Source organism: Vombatus ursinus, unplaced genomic scaffold (genome assembly GCF_900497805.2).
Source record: "Vombatus ursinus unplaced genomic scaffold, bare-nosed wombat genome assembly UNPS02014793.1, whole genome shotgun sequence".
In the NCBI taxonomy this organism is placed as follows: Eukaryota; Metazoa; Chordata; class Mammalia; order Diprotodontia; family Vombatidae; genus Vombatus; species Vombatus ursinus.
In genome coordinates this window covers 372319-386556 of record NW_020954571.1, presented here as the reverse complement: position 1 = coordinate 386556, position 14238 = coordinate 372319, and the positions used below count along the sequence as shown (strand labels likewise).

Below are 14238 nucleotides of genomic sequence, written 5' to 3'. Positions count from 1 at the left end.
CCCCCATTCATTTTGTTTACAAGTCCAGTCCATTTTACCTCCACAACCTTTCTCATACACATCCCCTTCTCTATGACATTGCTGCCAGTCTGACACTGCCACCAGCCTGCTGTAGGTCCTCTTCATGTCATTTTTGGACACTTGCAATATCCTGACGACTGGTCTCCCTGCCTCAAGTCTCTCCCAACTCCAACCTATCTTCCACTCAGTTGTCAAATTGATCTTTCTAAAAGCATAGGTCTGACTATGTTACCCCCTCCCAACTTTCTCCTCCCATTCAATAAACTCTTATTACCTCCAGGATCAAATATATAACCATCTGTTTGACTTTTAAAGCCCTTCATAACCTGCCCCCCCCTTACCTTTCCAGTCTTTTTACCCTTTGTTCTTCTTCAAGTACTTTGGCCTCCTTGTTTCTTGTTCAAGACACTCCATGTCTCAAATCCAAGCATTTTCATGGGCTGTCCATTATGCCTGGTATTCTCTTCCGTTTCATTTCTGTCTCTTCGTTTCACCGGTTTCCTTGACATCACAGCTAAAATCTCACTTTCCAAAATGCATTTATCTTGATCCCCCTTAATACTAGTGTTTTCCCTTTATTATCTCCAATTTATCCTGTATATGACTTGTTTGTACCTAGTTGTTCCCCCATTGTTATTTCCCCTATTAGAATGTGAAGTCCTTGAGAGAAGAGACCATTTTTTTGTCTTTCTTTGTGTCCTTAAAACTTATTACAGTGTCTGGCATAATTTTTGTTCTGGTTGTTTAGTAGTTTTTCAGTTTTTTCCAACTCTTCATGACCCCATTTGGGATTTTCTTGGCAAAGATACTGGAATGGTTTACCATTTCCTTCTTCAACTCATTTTACAGTTGAGGACATTGAGGCAACAGAGTTAAGTGACTTGCCCAGGGTCACATAGCTAGTAAGTGTCTGAGGCCAGATTTGAACTTGGGAAGATGCGTCTTCCTGACTTAGGCCCAGCACTCTAGCCATTGCACTATTGTAGGTGCTTAATAAATGCTTGTTGACTTGACTAGTAAGCATATGTCCCCTTTAGGTGGGGAACTTACCTGGAGCGGAAGGACAACTAGGGCCACGCAGATCATGATGACCACCAGGAGCTGAGATGGCCAGATTTTGGGGGTTACATCTCCATAGCCCACAGTGGAGAAGGTGACAATGCAGAAATAAAAAGACTTGAGAAGAGAGAGGTTGTCTCCTGCTCTCTCTAGGTGCTGAATACCACAGGTCCTATAAGGATTAAATAGAAGATGAAAAATAGACTTAGGAAGATAGTGGAACCAAGGGACGAATTCTTGCACGTGACCACCAGTAGGAATCACTCTGAACAAGTCCCTGCCTGCCCTCTGGGTTCCAGAGAATACTTATAGAGATCATGGCATTTCGAGCTGGAATGATATCTGGAAGTCATGTTGGCCAGATACCTCTTTTTACAGATGAGGAAACTAAATATATGAGATGTTAAATGACTTGTCCAAGGTCTCACAAGTAGTGAGAAGCATAGTGTAAGCAAAGGAAATTGCTGGAAAAATGCATCAGTTCTTGTTAATTTTGGAGGTACATAGCTAACAGAGGGCAGGAAGAACAGAGCTCGGGGATTTTCAGAAACTTTTAAGCACTCTAAGGAAAAGATTTTTATAATTAGCACATATGCAGTTCATATACACTGCTATAACTAAAGCATTTTTCCAGCTACCTGAAAAGGATTTCTTGGCTATTACTCTTAAACAAACCAGATCTGTTTAGGAGAGTTGTATGTCTGTATCTTTCCAGCTAAAAGGCGCAATAAGAATTAAGCCTTGTAAGTGACCGGTCTGAATGGGGCTTGAAAACAGAAAAGGCTTGGAGAAGTAGTTAAAGGTAAAGAACATGGATTGGCAGTCAGAGAGCATGAGTTTGAATCATGTCTCTAACTCTTATTATCTCAGGAAGTTTGGGCATGTAACTTCCTCTCATGCATACCCCAAACTGGGTCCCAGTTTTTTCACCCATAAAATAGAGATGGGGTGGACTAGATAATATCTAAGGTCCAATCCATCTCCGTATCCTGTTACTACTGTGATCTTCCTTCTTATGTCAGATACAGTAAGAAAGATTCATGGTCTGCGAAAAAAGAAACCGAGGTTACTGCAGATGGCTAGATGTATGCTCTATATTCCTTGCCATCAGCCTTTTCTGCCTCCTTCCCCTTGCCCCTTAATTTTACAGATGAGGAAACTGAGCCCAGAGAGGCTAAATGATTTACCTAAGGTCATACAGCTAGCAAGTAGAATTCTAATATACTATGCTATCTCAGTCCATATAACTAAAATTGATCTTTTATGTATCAGACTCTAATGTCAGCAGCTTAGGAATTTTCTCCCTTCTCCTCTTCCACCTGCCTTACCCTACTCCAATGTAATACTTTGCACCTGATAAACAGAAGAGGTTTTAATGTAGATAGAAGGTACAGGGGTGGGCCCTGATGCCACAGGTTCCCCACCCCTGGTCTAGAACAATTCACAAACCCACAGGTGAGTAATAGGATGCCTCAGAGCTGCAAAGGATTCAACCAGGGGCCAAACTTCAGAAGATACTTACCCAGTAAAAAGAAGGCACAAGAGTGTACAGAAGAGGATCAGAACTTGGTTAAACATGGCAGACTGAGTCCGTAGGATGGCCCTGTGGAAGTCGTTCTGGAGGACGAGGTAGAAAAAAGGAACATGGCTTAGCTCAGTCTGGTTTAACTTGTATTTATTGAGTGCAGTGTGCCTAGTACACAGTCAGGAACTGTGGGTAGATAGTAGGGAAAAGAGGTACTCTCTCTGTCCTTGGGGAGTTCACCGTTTGGTTTGATGGATGAGACTTAGCGATGAGCCACTTAGAGAACGATATAAATAAAGCAGAATGGAATTGAGTGCTGGACTGATCTAACCTAATTAGGTGCCCCCAAAGCACAGGACAGGCCACAAGTGCTACAGGACCACAGAGACAGTTAAAGGCTTGTTTACTCTAGGATCACTTCACGGAGGAGGATATCCTTGAACTGGACCCTAAAATGGGGAGGAGTTGGATCTGTGACAAGGGTATTCCAGATAGGATGGCACTCACACCCTCAGACACACACACACACACACACACACATACACACACACGCAGAGAATCATATAGGTATAGGCAGACCCAAAATTCTTTAAGATACCCATGGCCATGCCAACACAAAGGAAGCTACACAGAGCCACAAACAGGCTTTCAGAGAAAGACTCACATTCAGACACATAAAGTTGGAATACAACAACTGGCTATTTTGAAAACAAATGATTAATAATAACTGCCTAGGACTATGAACCATTTATTAGCAAGTTGACTGATTGCATTCAACTTTCTGTTTTAAAAATAACTAGTTATTTGAACGGGTTCAATTAGTCATTTTAAAATATCCAATTGCTCTCCTGAATTCAGATTCACAGACTACTTGAGCTGGAAGAGATCTTAGGGATCATCTGTTGTTTATGAAACAATTGTCTGTTTGATGGAATTCACTTTCCTCGCCTACAAACCAGCCAGGGAGGGCAGACACAGCTTCTGTTTCTATGGCTTAAACAGCCATTACACTCCACATCTTTTCCATGGCCTCTGGGGGAGGGAGGAGGAGGTGGCAGCAGAATCGCTTTTGTTGATTGGGAGTCCATCCATGGGGGCTTCATTGCTTCATTATGCCTGTGATTCGAAATGAGGCCTCAAACTATTCAGTTAGCTTGCTCAAATGAGACAATCATGTAAAATGCTTTATAAACTGTAAACAAATACTGGGAATTGTTTAATTTCTTAACTTAGAGTCATATCATGTCAGTGTTGAAAGGAAGCTCAGAGTTCATTTAATGTAACTACCAACACAGAGTAAGAATCCTTTCGTTAGCCTCCTTGAACACTTCAAGGGACAGGGAGATCACTATGTAATGAGGTAGCATGTCTCATTTCTGGATAACTCAATTAATTAGAAAGTTCTTCCTTATAGAGAGCAGATTTCTGCCTCCCTGTAATTCCTACCAACTGGTCCTACTGCTGTCCTCTGGATGCAATTAAGAAAAGCCCATGATAGCCTTTCAAAGACTAGAAGCCAGTTTTCATGCTCCCCCAAATTCTTCTCATCACTAGTTTAAATGTCCACAGCTTCAATCATTAATTCTCCTTTGATAAAGTTTTGAGTCTTCTCTTTCTCCCCCTCCCCTCCCCCACCCTGGCCCCATCTTGGTTATCTTCTTCTGGACTTAATTTTCCTCATAGAATGTGCCCAGAACTGAACACAATATTTTAGATATGATATGACTCAGGCAGAGGACAGCAGTACTGACTTCTTTTTTTCCTGGACTCTAGACTTCAATTTATCAATCAACCAATAAGAATTTATTAAGTACTTACAAAGTGTCAGGCAAAAAGCTAGATGCAAAGGCTGAAATGAAATAGCTCCTGCTTTCAGAGAATTTTCAATATATTGGGGGAGACGATACATACGTAAATAAGCGTATGCAAAATACAATATGAATTTCTTTCGTGGAAAAGGTACTAGCAACTAAGAATCAAAAGACTTCCTGTAGAAAGTGGTACCTGAACATAGTTTTGAAGGAAACAGAAATTCTAATAGGTAGAGATTAGAAGGAAGTGAGTTCTGGACACGTGAGAACCCGACTCAGGAGGTACCGAGGAGATTTATCATTTTCATTTCTGTCCTGCCAGCCCCATCCAACTGAGAAGTCTCTGTGGATTCTGAACTCCCTGTCAGAGGTGGATAGCATTGCTTTGTTGACTGGAAAACGCCAACATATAGCAGAGGGGGCCTCTCTAAACTGACTGGCTTTTATAGTTCCCCTGGGAGGTAATTAAGTATTTCAGCTCAAAGGCCTTCCCTGTCAGCTCTTATTGGGCTGGAGTAAAGTAAGACCCAACAAAGGACTTGATTATATGTTGAATAGATAGCAATATTATTTAAAGTAAGATTTGATGCAAATAAGCTACACTGTAGATAGCTGAGACTTCATGGCATATGCTTAGCTCTGCCCAATGATATCTTTGGGGGAGAAAAAAAATCATACACACACACACACAGAGAACAATCTATGCTAACAGTAGAAGGGAGACAGATGGGCCACCAGGTTTGCTATAACCCAAACCCACAATCCATTCAGTTTATGGTTACTTACAATCATGTTCTCCAAGGCATACTTGGCTAGCCAGCAGTTCAGAAAAACCGGGATGAACAAATTCCGCAGGGGAGGCCAGAAAATCTAAGGAACAGTAGACAGCAGCGTTTGGGATGAAACTCTCTGGGAATAATTCCCCAGAAGATGGATACCTAGATCAGTAATCCCTCCTCTATAGAATGGGTGATCCAATGCTTATTTACCGTGATGATAAATGGGACTGTGTTGATCATTTCCAAGATGAAAGAAACCCGGAAGATCTGTTCCCAAATGTTTCCCTGTGGAGCCAAACAGCAAAATAGCTTAGAGAAAATTCCAGAGAGGGATGAGGGAAAGATGAAGAGAGAAAAAGTAGGGAGTGAAGTATGGGGAAGGAAAGATGGGCATTGAGAGGGATGATGAAAAGAGAGAAGATGGAGCAATCTGGGGACAAGAGGGGGATATGAGGTAGAGAAGAGAAGGGAAGATGGGAACAAAATAAAGAAAAAAGATAGAGAGATGTGAGGAGAGAGATATGGAGAAGAAGAAATGAATTCATAGAGAGAAAAGTAATAGAGAGACAATGGAAGAGGATGAAAGGGAGAAAGACATGAGGATGGGTGAGAGAGAAAGAAAGGAGAAAGATAAGGGGGAGAGAGAAGCAGAAATAGTGGGGAAGAGATGATAAAAGAGCTTGGGAAGGAGTAAAAGAGAGAAATAGACTCATAGTGAGGGAGAAGAAGACAGAAAGAAGGAGAGGGAAGGAAGAAAGGGAAGAGATTCATTGAAGGGAGAGAAATAAAGGGTGAGAGAAACAGGGAGAATAAAAGGAAGAGGAAGGGACAGCAGATATTACAAGCTCCTCTTGTAAAAATATTTCCTAATACTTGGAGAAATTACTATTTAACCCATATAATTGTATTAACATAGTCATTATAGAGATGGTAGAAATAGTAAAACCCAAACTAAATTCCATTTCTTAACCCTTCCCTTCTCCTGGTGCCCAATAGATTATTATTAACCCCAAAGGAAAGAATGGAATTGCTTTCTATAGTCTTCTGTAAGGTCCGGTCTTCTCATTAGTGACCATCTTGGCAGAGGCAAAAGAGGAAGAGGCACACACCTAGCTGCACTTTCCTCCCTATGACATCTTTTGTTTTGAGTGGGGTTTCTTAATTGGCAACTGTTAACCCCGGAGTTGATTTCCATTTCTGAATAAATAGATTATCATCAGCCTTTCCTGAGGATCCCTGGCTCCCACTTCTATGTGAGAGAAGGGACATTTGTGCAGAGCCAGGAACCAGGATGGGGATTGGCCCAAATCTCCAAGCTCACCTCAGGGACAGCTTAATGACAGGGAGAAAGGCCAGCATCTCCTGGTTTAGAGCCAGGAGTCTGGAATGACAGAACAAAGGATCAAAGGATCTCCCCAAAGACCATGAGCACAGGGCATCTGTTTGGGAAACAGTCACTCAGACATTCCTGTTCATAGATTAGACTGTGACCTTGGTTCATGCCTTCTCTAAAAGGGAAGGGATAAAGGAGTGGGAAGGAAGAGAATAGGGGAAAGAGAATAGAGGGGAAAGGGAGAAAAAAGGAGCAAAGGAATGGAGAAAGGAAGAGGGGAAGGCAAAAAGAAAGATGAAAGAGGGAAGGAAAGAGAGATGGGGGAAGGGAAAAAAGATAATACAATAGAAATACTATTTATCCTAAAGCATCCTATAGGCTTGTTCTTGGGTAGAGAATTTTGGTTTTAAATAAACACAGGGGAAAAAAATCTTTCAGATTATTAAAGGGAGCCTAGTTTATGGTTTTTTTTTTCAAAATATCTTCTGTTGGAATTGTCAGGAAATGAACCTCTGTGCATATTTCCTCTCACCAGGCTTTAAGGTGTAAACAAGAGCAGTAGCCTTAAGGAGAGTTCAGGGTTTTCAGAAATCTGACTTAGGAAGCTGACTTTGTGGCTGGGTCCAGCCTGGGGAATCAGGACACTAGAAATCAACAAACCATCCTCAGTACAAACGCCATCTTCCCTCCCAAAAAGAGAGAGAATCAAGATAATAACATGGAATGTAAAGAAACTGGAACTCCAAGAACACAAAATGTTAAAAAGTAAAAACAAAAATAAGGGAGAGGCAGTGAAGTGGATAGCGTACTGACTATACTTTCAGTCAGTGAAACCCGAGTTCAAATTCTTCCTCCGTGCAGCTGTGGGAATTGCATTTGATGACCTCTGAGAATGCTTCCTGCTCTAAGAGTTAGGTACTATAATGTACTGTATAAGCATTAGCTGTGACTGTGAAGTACGGAGTTCCCATGTGATCAGTAGGTCCTGTGTTCTTTGTCAAAGGACATTTCTCCAATTGCTGGACTACATTCCTACTTTCCTTCTAGGAAAGGAAAAAAAAAGAAATTCAATCCAGGGAGAGAGGGAAGGATATAAACAAGTAGTATTGGACTACTCCTCCCTCCTCTAGACTTCCAAGGAGATCAGGAGGGAGCTTACCTTGTAGCTGAGATAGATGAGGAGCATTGTCTCAAGAAAACCTATTAATGCTATAATGACCTAGAAAAGAATGAAGGATAGACATTGAAGCTCTTGGATAACATAAAGAAAAACTGTGGTGGAACCAAGGGATTTTTCCACGGTTACTACACTAGACAAAACTTGGAAGAAGAGGGACAGGGTTCAGGGAAGGAAAAGGACATAGGCCAGAATATCTGGGGGGTAGCTTTTGACCCAGAAATCCTCAAAAAAGGAGGTAGTGAGACAATAGGCATGATCCTAGGCCAAGTTGTAAAGTCAGGAAAGTTTCTCTTTGTTGCTCTGCCTTTTACCCTTCTGAGTCCTTCTGGAGGCTCTTGGATGACCTTGCCTTAGGATTGTTCTCTCTCTTATCCTCAGAGTCTTTTGCACAGCACTAACTAAATGACGGCTATTACTTGATAGGAGCTTAAGGTGTCATCCTTTTTGGGGATGTTTGCACTTTAATTCCATTCTATTCCATTCAATAAGCATTTATTAACCACTGGGCAGTGTGCTAGGCAGTGTGTGTGTGTGTGTGTGTGTGTGTGTGTGTGTGTGTGTATGTATAGAGGGTGGATATTTACAAAGAAAAAACAAAACAATTCCTGCCCTCTGGAAGCTTACAGTCTATTGGTGGGAAAAAACCAAATATACATATACATATAACTATAAATATAAAATATATTCAAAGTATGGAGGAAGGAAGGAGGGCATACAAGTTTAATATGAAGTTTAATAATACAGCAGGAATTCCAGAGGGTACAATGAAAAGCTGAGAAAGAGTGGGATAGGAATATCAAGGGGATGGGGCTAACAAGACAGCCCAAGGAGTAATGGGCAGGGAAAAGAGCTTCTGCCTGGGCATCCTACAACTAAGATGCATAGAAAATTTGAGTGCCACACTCTTCACAGTAGCAAAAGAAATGTTGATTTGATTACCAGCTCCTGGGAAAGAAATGGAAGGTGGAGGGAAGGGATACAGAAGAAAGTAGTATGTGACAGAGCAGATGCTCAGTGCCTGGTCCTTCCTAATGGAAAAGGCAGGTGTTGCTAGAGTCCTAGGGCCAGGTTTGTTATAGCAAGTTTAATAGGAGACACTGTGAGATTGAAAGGTCTTCATATGCCCAAAGAAATAAAACTATAATGGTAGAATTTTAGGCACCATGAAACATTATCAGGAGATATTTGGAGTTTGGGGATGGACTTGCCTGCTACCTTATAAATTAATCATTATTAAAATATCAAAAACTTTTTGAGTGTCTGCACAGAAATAGGGTGTCATCAAAAGCAACACTAGTTTCTATGGGTGTTCTTCAACTTGTCAAGTTCAGAGAAATTATCTAGAGGGACTTTCTGAAATCTTAGGCAAAGAACCTTTGCAGATGACTTCTGAATTACCTGTCAAATCGTAATCACTCACCTGAAGTGCCCAGAGAGTCATGTTTCTCTCTACCCACAAGATTGGGGCCCTGGAGAGAAAGAGATTTAAAAAACAACTGTAAGACAGATAAAAAACCAGATATTATTGTATTCTTTTTATCTCATCTTTCTTGCAACTACCAATACCAATTGTTGATCATCTGCCATAGACAGGCAGTTAAGTCCAAGAGCCTTGGGAGTACTGATACTCCAGGACCTCTGGTTCTGCTTTCATCCCAACCCTGGCAGCCACCCTCCTGGGAAGCAACCCTCATGGAGATGTGACCTGGCACCTGCTTCTTCGGGTACTAGACCCCCAACTCCTGAAGACCCAAAGGAGATAGTTCTTGCCTGAAAAGTCTGTAGCACTGTCAAATGGTTCAACATCAGAAACTGAGATCATTTTTGGAAAATGACATTAAAGATGATCCATTGCCATCACTTTGTCACTGCACTAAGGAGTTTAACTCCTTTCCATCTGATTAGCAGCTGAAACCTTCTAGGTGTATTGTCTCCCCATTAGAATGAGAGCTCCTGGGGGGCGGAGCCAAGATGGCAGAGGGAAAGCAGTGACTGTCTTGAGCTCTCTCCCAAAGCCCTCCAAATACCTAAAAAAATGGCTCTAAACAAATTCTAGAGCAGCAGAACCCACGGGAAGATAGAGTGAAACACATTTCTAGCCCAAGACAACCTGGATGGTTGATTTGAAAGGTCCATTCCACTGGGCTGGGAGACGAACACAGTTCTGTGTGGCCCCAAAGACCAGGCCTCAGCAAACCTGGAGCAGGCCTCAGGGGACTGAATCATGGGCAGCTGTGACAGTTTCCAGACTTCTCAACTCACAAACACCAAAGACAACTTAGAAGGTCAGTAGGAAAAGTCTGTGACTGTGGTAAGAGAGAAGCTTGGTCTTAGCCCCAGTCCTGGTACAGCCCTGGGGTGTCAGCGGCTTCCTGAGCTCTTGGCCTATAGATGAAGAGGGAATCAAGTGGCTGATCAGAGGGGGACTGCAGGGATCTCTTTGCCAGCACTGAGGCAGAATTCTTTTGCTTTGCCCTTGCTTGGATTTGGGTCATAGTTCTGGGTGGCAGTCCTGGGGCAAGGAGGAGCGCTAGCATGGTGGAGCTTGTAGTGGTGGTGGAGAGGAAATCCTCCTCACAGTTCCAAGACAGAAAAGAGTGCTTATGGTCACTCAGAGACCAGAGTACAGCCTAGGAAAGGAGTAAACACCTCACCCTGGATTGTACCACCTTGGAAGAACTGAAAATTTAGGTCCCTAGAAGTATCTCTGAAAACAGCTGCACAAAACCCCCAAAGCTTGGAACAGTACATTCCCCACACTGGAAGCAGACCCCTACCTTAACAAAGAGTTTAAAACTCAAGTAATTGACTGGGAGCATGAGCAAACTGCACAAAAAAAGTCAGACCATAAAATCTTTCTTTGGTGACAAAGAAGATCAAAACATACAACCAGAAGAAGACAACAAAGTCAAAGCTCCTATATCCAAAGCCTCCAAGAAAAACATGAATCAGTCCCAGGCCATGGAAGAGTTCAAAAGGGATTTTGAGAAGCAAGTAAGAGAAGTAGAGGAAAACTGGGAAGAGAAATGAGAGTGATGCAAGAAAATCATGAAAAACAAGTCAACAGCTTGCTAAAGGAGACCCAAAAAAATACTGAAGAAAATAACACCTTAAAAAATAGCCTAACCCAAATGATCAAAAGGTTCAAAAAGCCAATGAGGAGAAGAATGCCTTCAAAAGCAGAATTGGCCAAATGGAAAAGGAAGTCCAAAAACTCACTGAAGAAAATACTTCCTTAAAAATTAAAATGGAGCAAATGGAAGCTAGTGATTTTATTGAGAAATCAAGACATTGTAAAACAAAACCAAAAGAATGAACAAATAGAAGATAATGTGAAATTTCTCATTGGAACAACAACTGACCTGGAAAATAGATCCAGGAGAGAGAATTTAAAAATTATTGGACTATCTGAAAACCATGATCAAAAAAAAGAGCCTAGACATCATCTTTCAAGAAATTATCAAGGAAAACTGCCCTGATATTCTAGAACCAGAGAGTAAAATAGAAATGGAAAGAATTTACTGCTCACCTCCTAAAAGAGATCTCCAAATGAAAACTCCTAGGAATATTGTAGCCAAATTCCAGAGTTCCCAGGTCAAGGAGAAAATATTGCAAGGAAACAGAAAGAAATAATTCCAGTATTGTAGAAACACAATCAGGATAACCAAGATTTAGCAGCTTCTACATTAAGGGACTGCAGGGCTTGGAATATGATATTCTGGAGGTCAAAGGAGATAGGATTACAGCCAAGAATCACCTACCCAGCAAAACTGAGTATAATCCTTCAGGGGGAAAAATGGACATTTAGTGAAATAGAAGACTCTCAAGCATTCTTGATGAAAAGACCAGAACTGAATAGAAAATTTGACTTTCAAATACAAGACTTAAGAGAAACATGAAAAGGTAAACAGGAAAGACAAATCATAAGCAACTTGTTAAGGTTGAACTGTTTATATTCCTGCATGGAAAGATGATATTTCTAACTCATGAGACCTTTGTCAGTATTAGGGTAGTTGGAGAGAAAAATAAATGGAAAGATAGATAGATAGATAGATAGATAGATAGATAGATAGATAGATAGATAGGTAGATAGATATATAGATAGATGGCACAGGGTGAGTTGAAGATGCAGGGGTGATATCTGGAGAATAACATTAAGGGATGAGAGAGGATTATACTGGGAGAAGGAAAAAGAGAGAGGTAGAATGAGGTAAATCATCTCACATAAAACAGACAAGAAAAGGCTTTTATAGTGGAGGGGATGCAGGGGGAGGTGAGAAGGAATGAGTGAATCTTATTCTTGTTGGATTTGGCTTAAGGAGGGAATAACATACACATTCAATTGGGTATGGAAATCTGTCTTACCCTACAGGAAAATAAAGGGTAAGGAGATAAGAAAGCAGGGGGATGATAGAGGGGAGGGCAGGTTGGGGGAGGGAGTAATCAGAAGCAATCACTTCTGAGGAGGGACAGGGTCAAAAGAGAGAATAGAATAAATGGGGGGGAATAGGATGAAGTGAAATATAGTTAGTTTTTCACAACATGACTCCTATGGAAGTGTTTTGCATGACTACACAAGTATAACTTGTATCAAGTTGCTTGCCTTTTCAATGAAGGTGGGTGGGGAGGGAGGAAGGGAAAAAATTTGGAACCCAAAGTTTTAGAAAGAAATGTTAAAAATTGTTTTCACATGCAACTGGGAAATAAGATATACAGGCAATGGTGTATAGAAATCTATCCTGCCCTACAGGAAAATAGAAGGGGAAGGGGATAAAGAAGGGGGGAGTGGGAGATAGAAGGGAGGGTAGATTAGGGGAAGGGGTATTCAGAATGCATGCTGTCTTGGGATGGGGGAGGGACAAGATGGGGAGAAAATTTGGAACTCAAAATCTTATGGAAGTGAATGTTAGAAACTGAAAATAAAAAAATTAATGAATTAGAAAAAAAGAAAAAAATTTAAAATAAAAAAAAGAATGAGAGCTCCTTGAGAACAAGTACTGTCTTACACTTTTATTTGCATCCTCAATGCTTTGCACATTGTAAGCACTACAATAAATGCTTTTTCATTCATTCATTTATATTTAACTCAACAAACATTTATTAAGTACCTCTTATGTGCAAGTTTCCAGAATCATTATCTCTCTGGTCTGCCACACACTATCAAGTATTATCAATTAAGATTTCATAACTTCAGAGTATATTTCCACTCCGTATGGCAGATTACCTTTGCACTATCCAGGAAGAAAGTTTCCCAGGGAGATCAGTATTGAATATATTGGGTCAATCTTTCCAGAGGAAGATTTTGCTTAATACATTGGAAAACTTCCCAACAATCCCAAGTTTCCTAATTGACCAAAAGTTGGAATGAGCTCTCTTAGGGTGAAATGAGTTCTTTGCTCATATTGAGGGAATTTCAGTAGAAGGTAAACTCTTTACGTCAGGGATAGTTTCATTTTTGTCTCTGCATTCTCAGAACATTGCACATAGTAGGCACTTCATAAGTGTTTTTTGGGTTGATTCCAGTTTCTGCTCAGGGATGATGGGTTGGAGCAGATCATCTCTGAGCCTCAGGACTCTCCAATCTTGCAAGGCAGTGTGGTCAGGAGCTTTTCTGTGTTTGTAGCCTTGCCTAACCCCAGGAAGATGGGCAAGTATCAGTAAAGGGCAATTTGATGTTTCCTGGAGGAAGGGCTGACAAGGAAGAAAGGTCTGATGATTGAGGTCTATGAGGCCTGAGCTGGGAAATGTCTGATAGGTTTGACGGCAGAGCCATAGATGGCAAAGTGGAAACTAAAGCAAGCCCAACTTAAAAACAAAACAAAACAAAACAAACTCCTCACGAGGCCTGCAGCCAGCAGAAAAGGGCAGGTGTTCAGATCTGGCAGGGTAGCCTTGAACATTTTAAAATCTCTAACCTCTTGGCACATAATTGCCTCCCTCATTTATCCAGTGAAGCAGGTTGTCAGAGAGAGCTGGCTATCAGGAAAAATTTGTTCAAAGATAGAAAGGCTGCATTATGCCAGAGAACAAGGGGTTTCTTGAGGGGAAATGGAAAAGTTGAGTCACTAAATTGCAGTCTCTGAGACCAATAATTCCTGGCCTTATGGAAGTTGTGATAACCTTTCATTCAATTTCTGGGAACCTTTTCTCCTTCTTCTATAGATATTATGTTAGAGAATTTAAAAATACACATATAGGCAGCATGTTGGTTGAAATATGGCCCTTGAGCATCAGAGTGATGGTTCATAGATAGATAGGATCTTCGTATTATTGACGTAAAAACTGAGAAGGACCTCAGAGTCTATCTATTGCAACCCTCTCATTTTACATGCAGTGGTAGTTATCAACAGGTAGCAAATGTCTGAGACCAGATTTGAACTCAGGCCTTCCTGACTCTAGGCCCAGTACTCTATACACTGAGCCACCAAGCTGCCCATTTCTGAATATATCCCTCTCCAGGAAATCTCCTCTTACAACAAAGACAGAGAGAGAGAGAGAGAGAGAGAGAGAGAGAGAGAGAGAGAGAGAGA

General features: G+C 41.2%; 1 protein-coding gene across 4 annotated transcripts in view; it reads right to left on the bottom strand.

The window, feature by feature from the left end:
- The window catches only part of KCNT1 (potassium sodium-activated channel subfamily T member 1), a 186531-nt gene that overhangs the window by 53505 nt on the left and 118788 nt on the right, over nt 1-14238 (bottom strand). For 3 of the 4 annotated variants that reach the window (XM_027869624.1, XM_027869625.1, XM_027869626.1), the window contains 6 exons: nt 9129-9177; nt 7688-7747; nt 5406-5480; nt 5203-5286; nt 2603-2697; nt 1072-1252 (listed from right to left, as the gene is read on the bottom strand). In XM_027869624.1, the coding sequence (XP_027725425.1) occupies nt 1072-1252; nt 2603-2697; nt 5203-5286; nt 5406-5480; nt 7688-7747; nt 9129-9177 (544 nt within the window). Of the gene's footprint in view, nt 1-1071; nt 1253-2201; nt 2211-2602; nt 2698-5202; nt 5287-5405; nt 5481-7687; nt 7748-9128; nt 9178-14238 lie in introns of all 4 variants that reach the window. The other variant, XM_027869623.1, reaches the window with a different exon arrangement.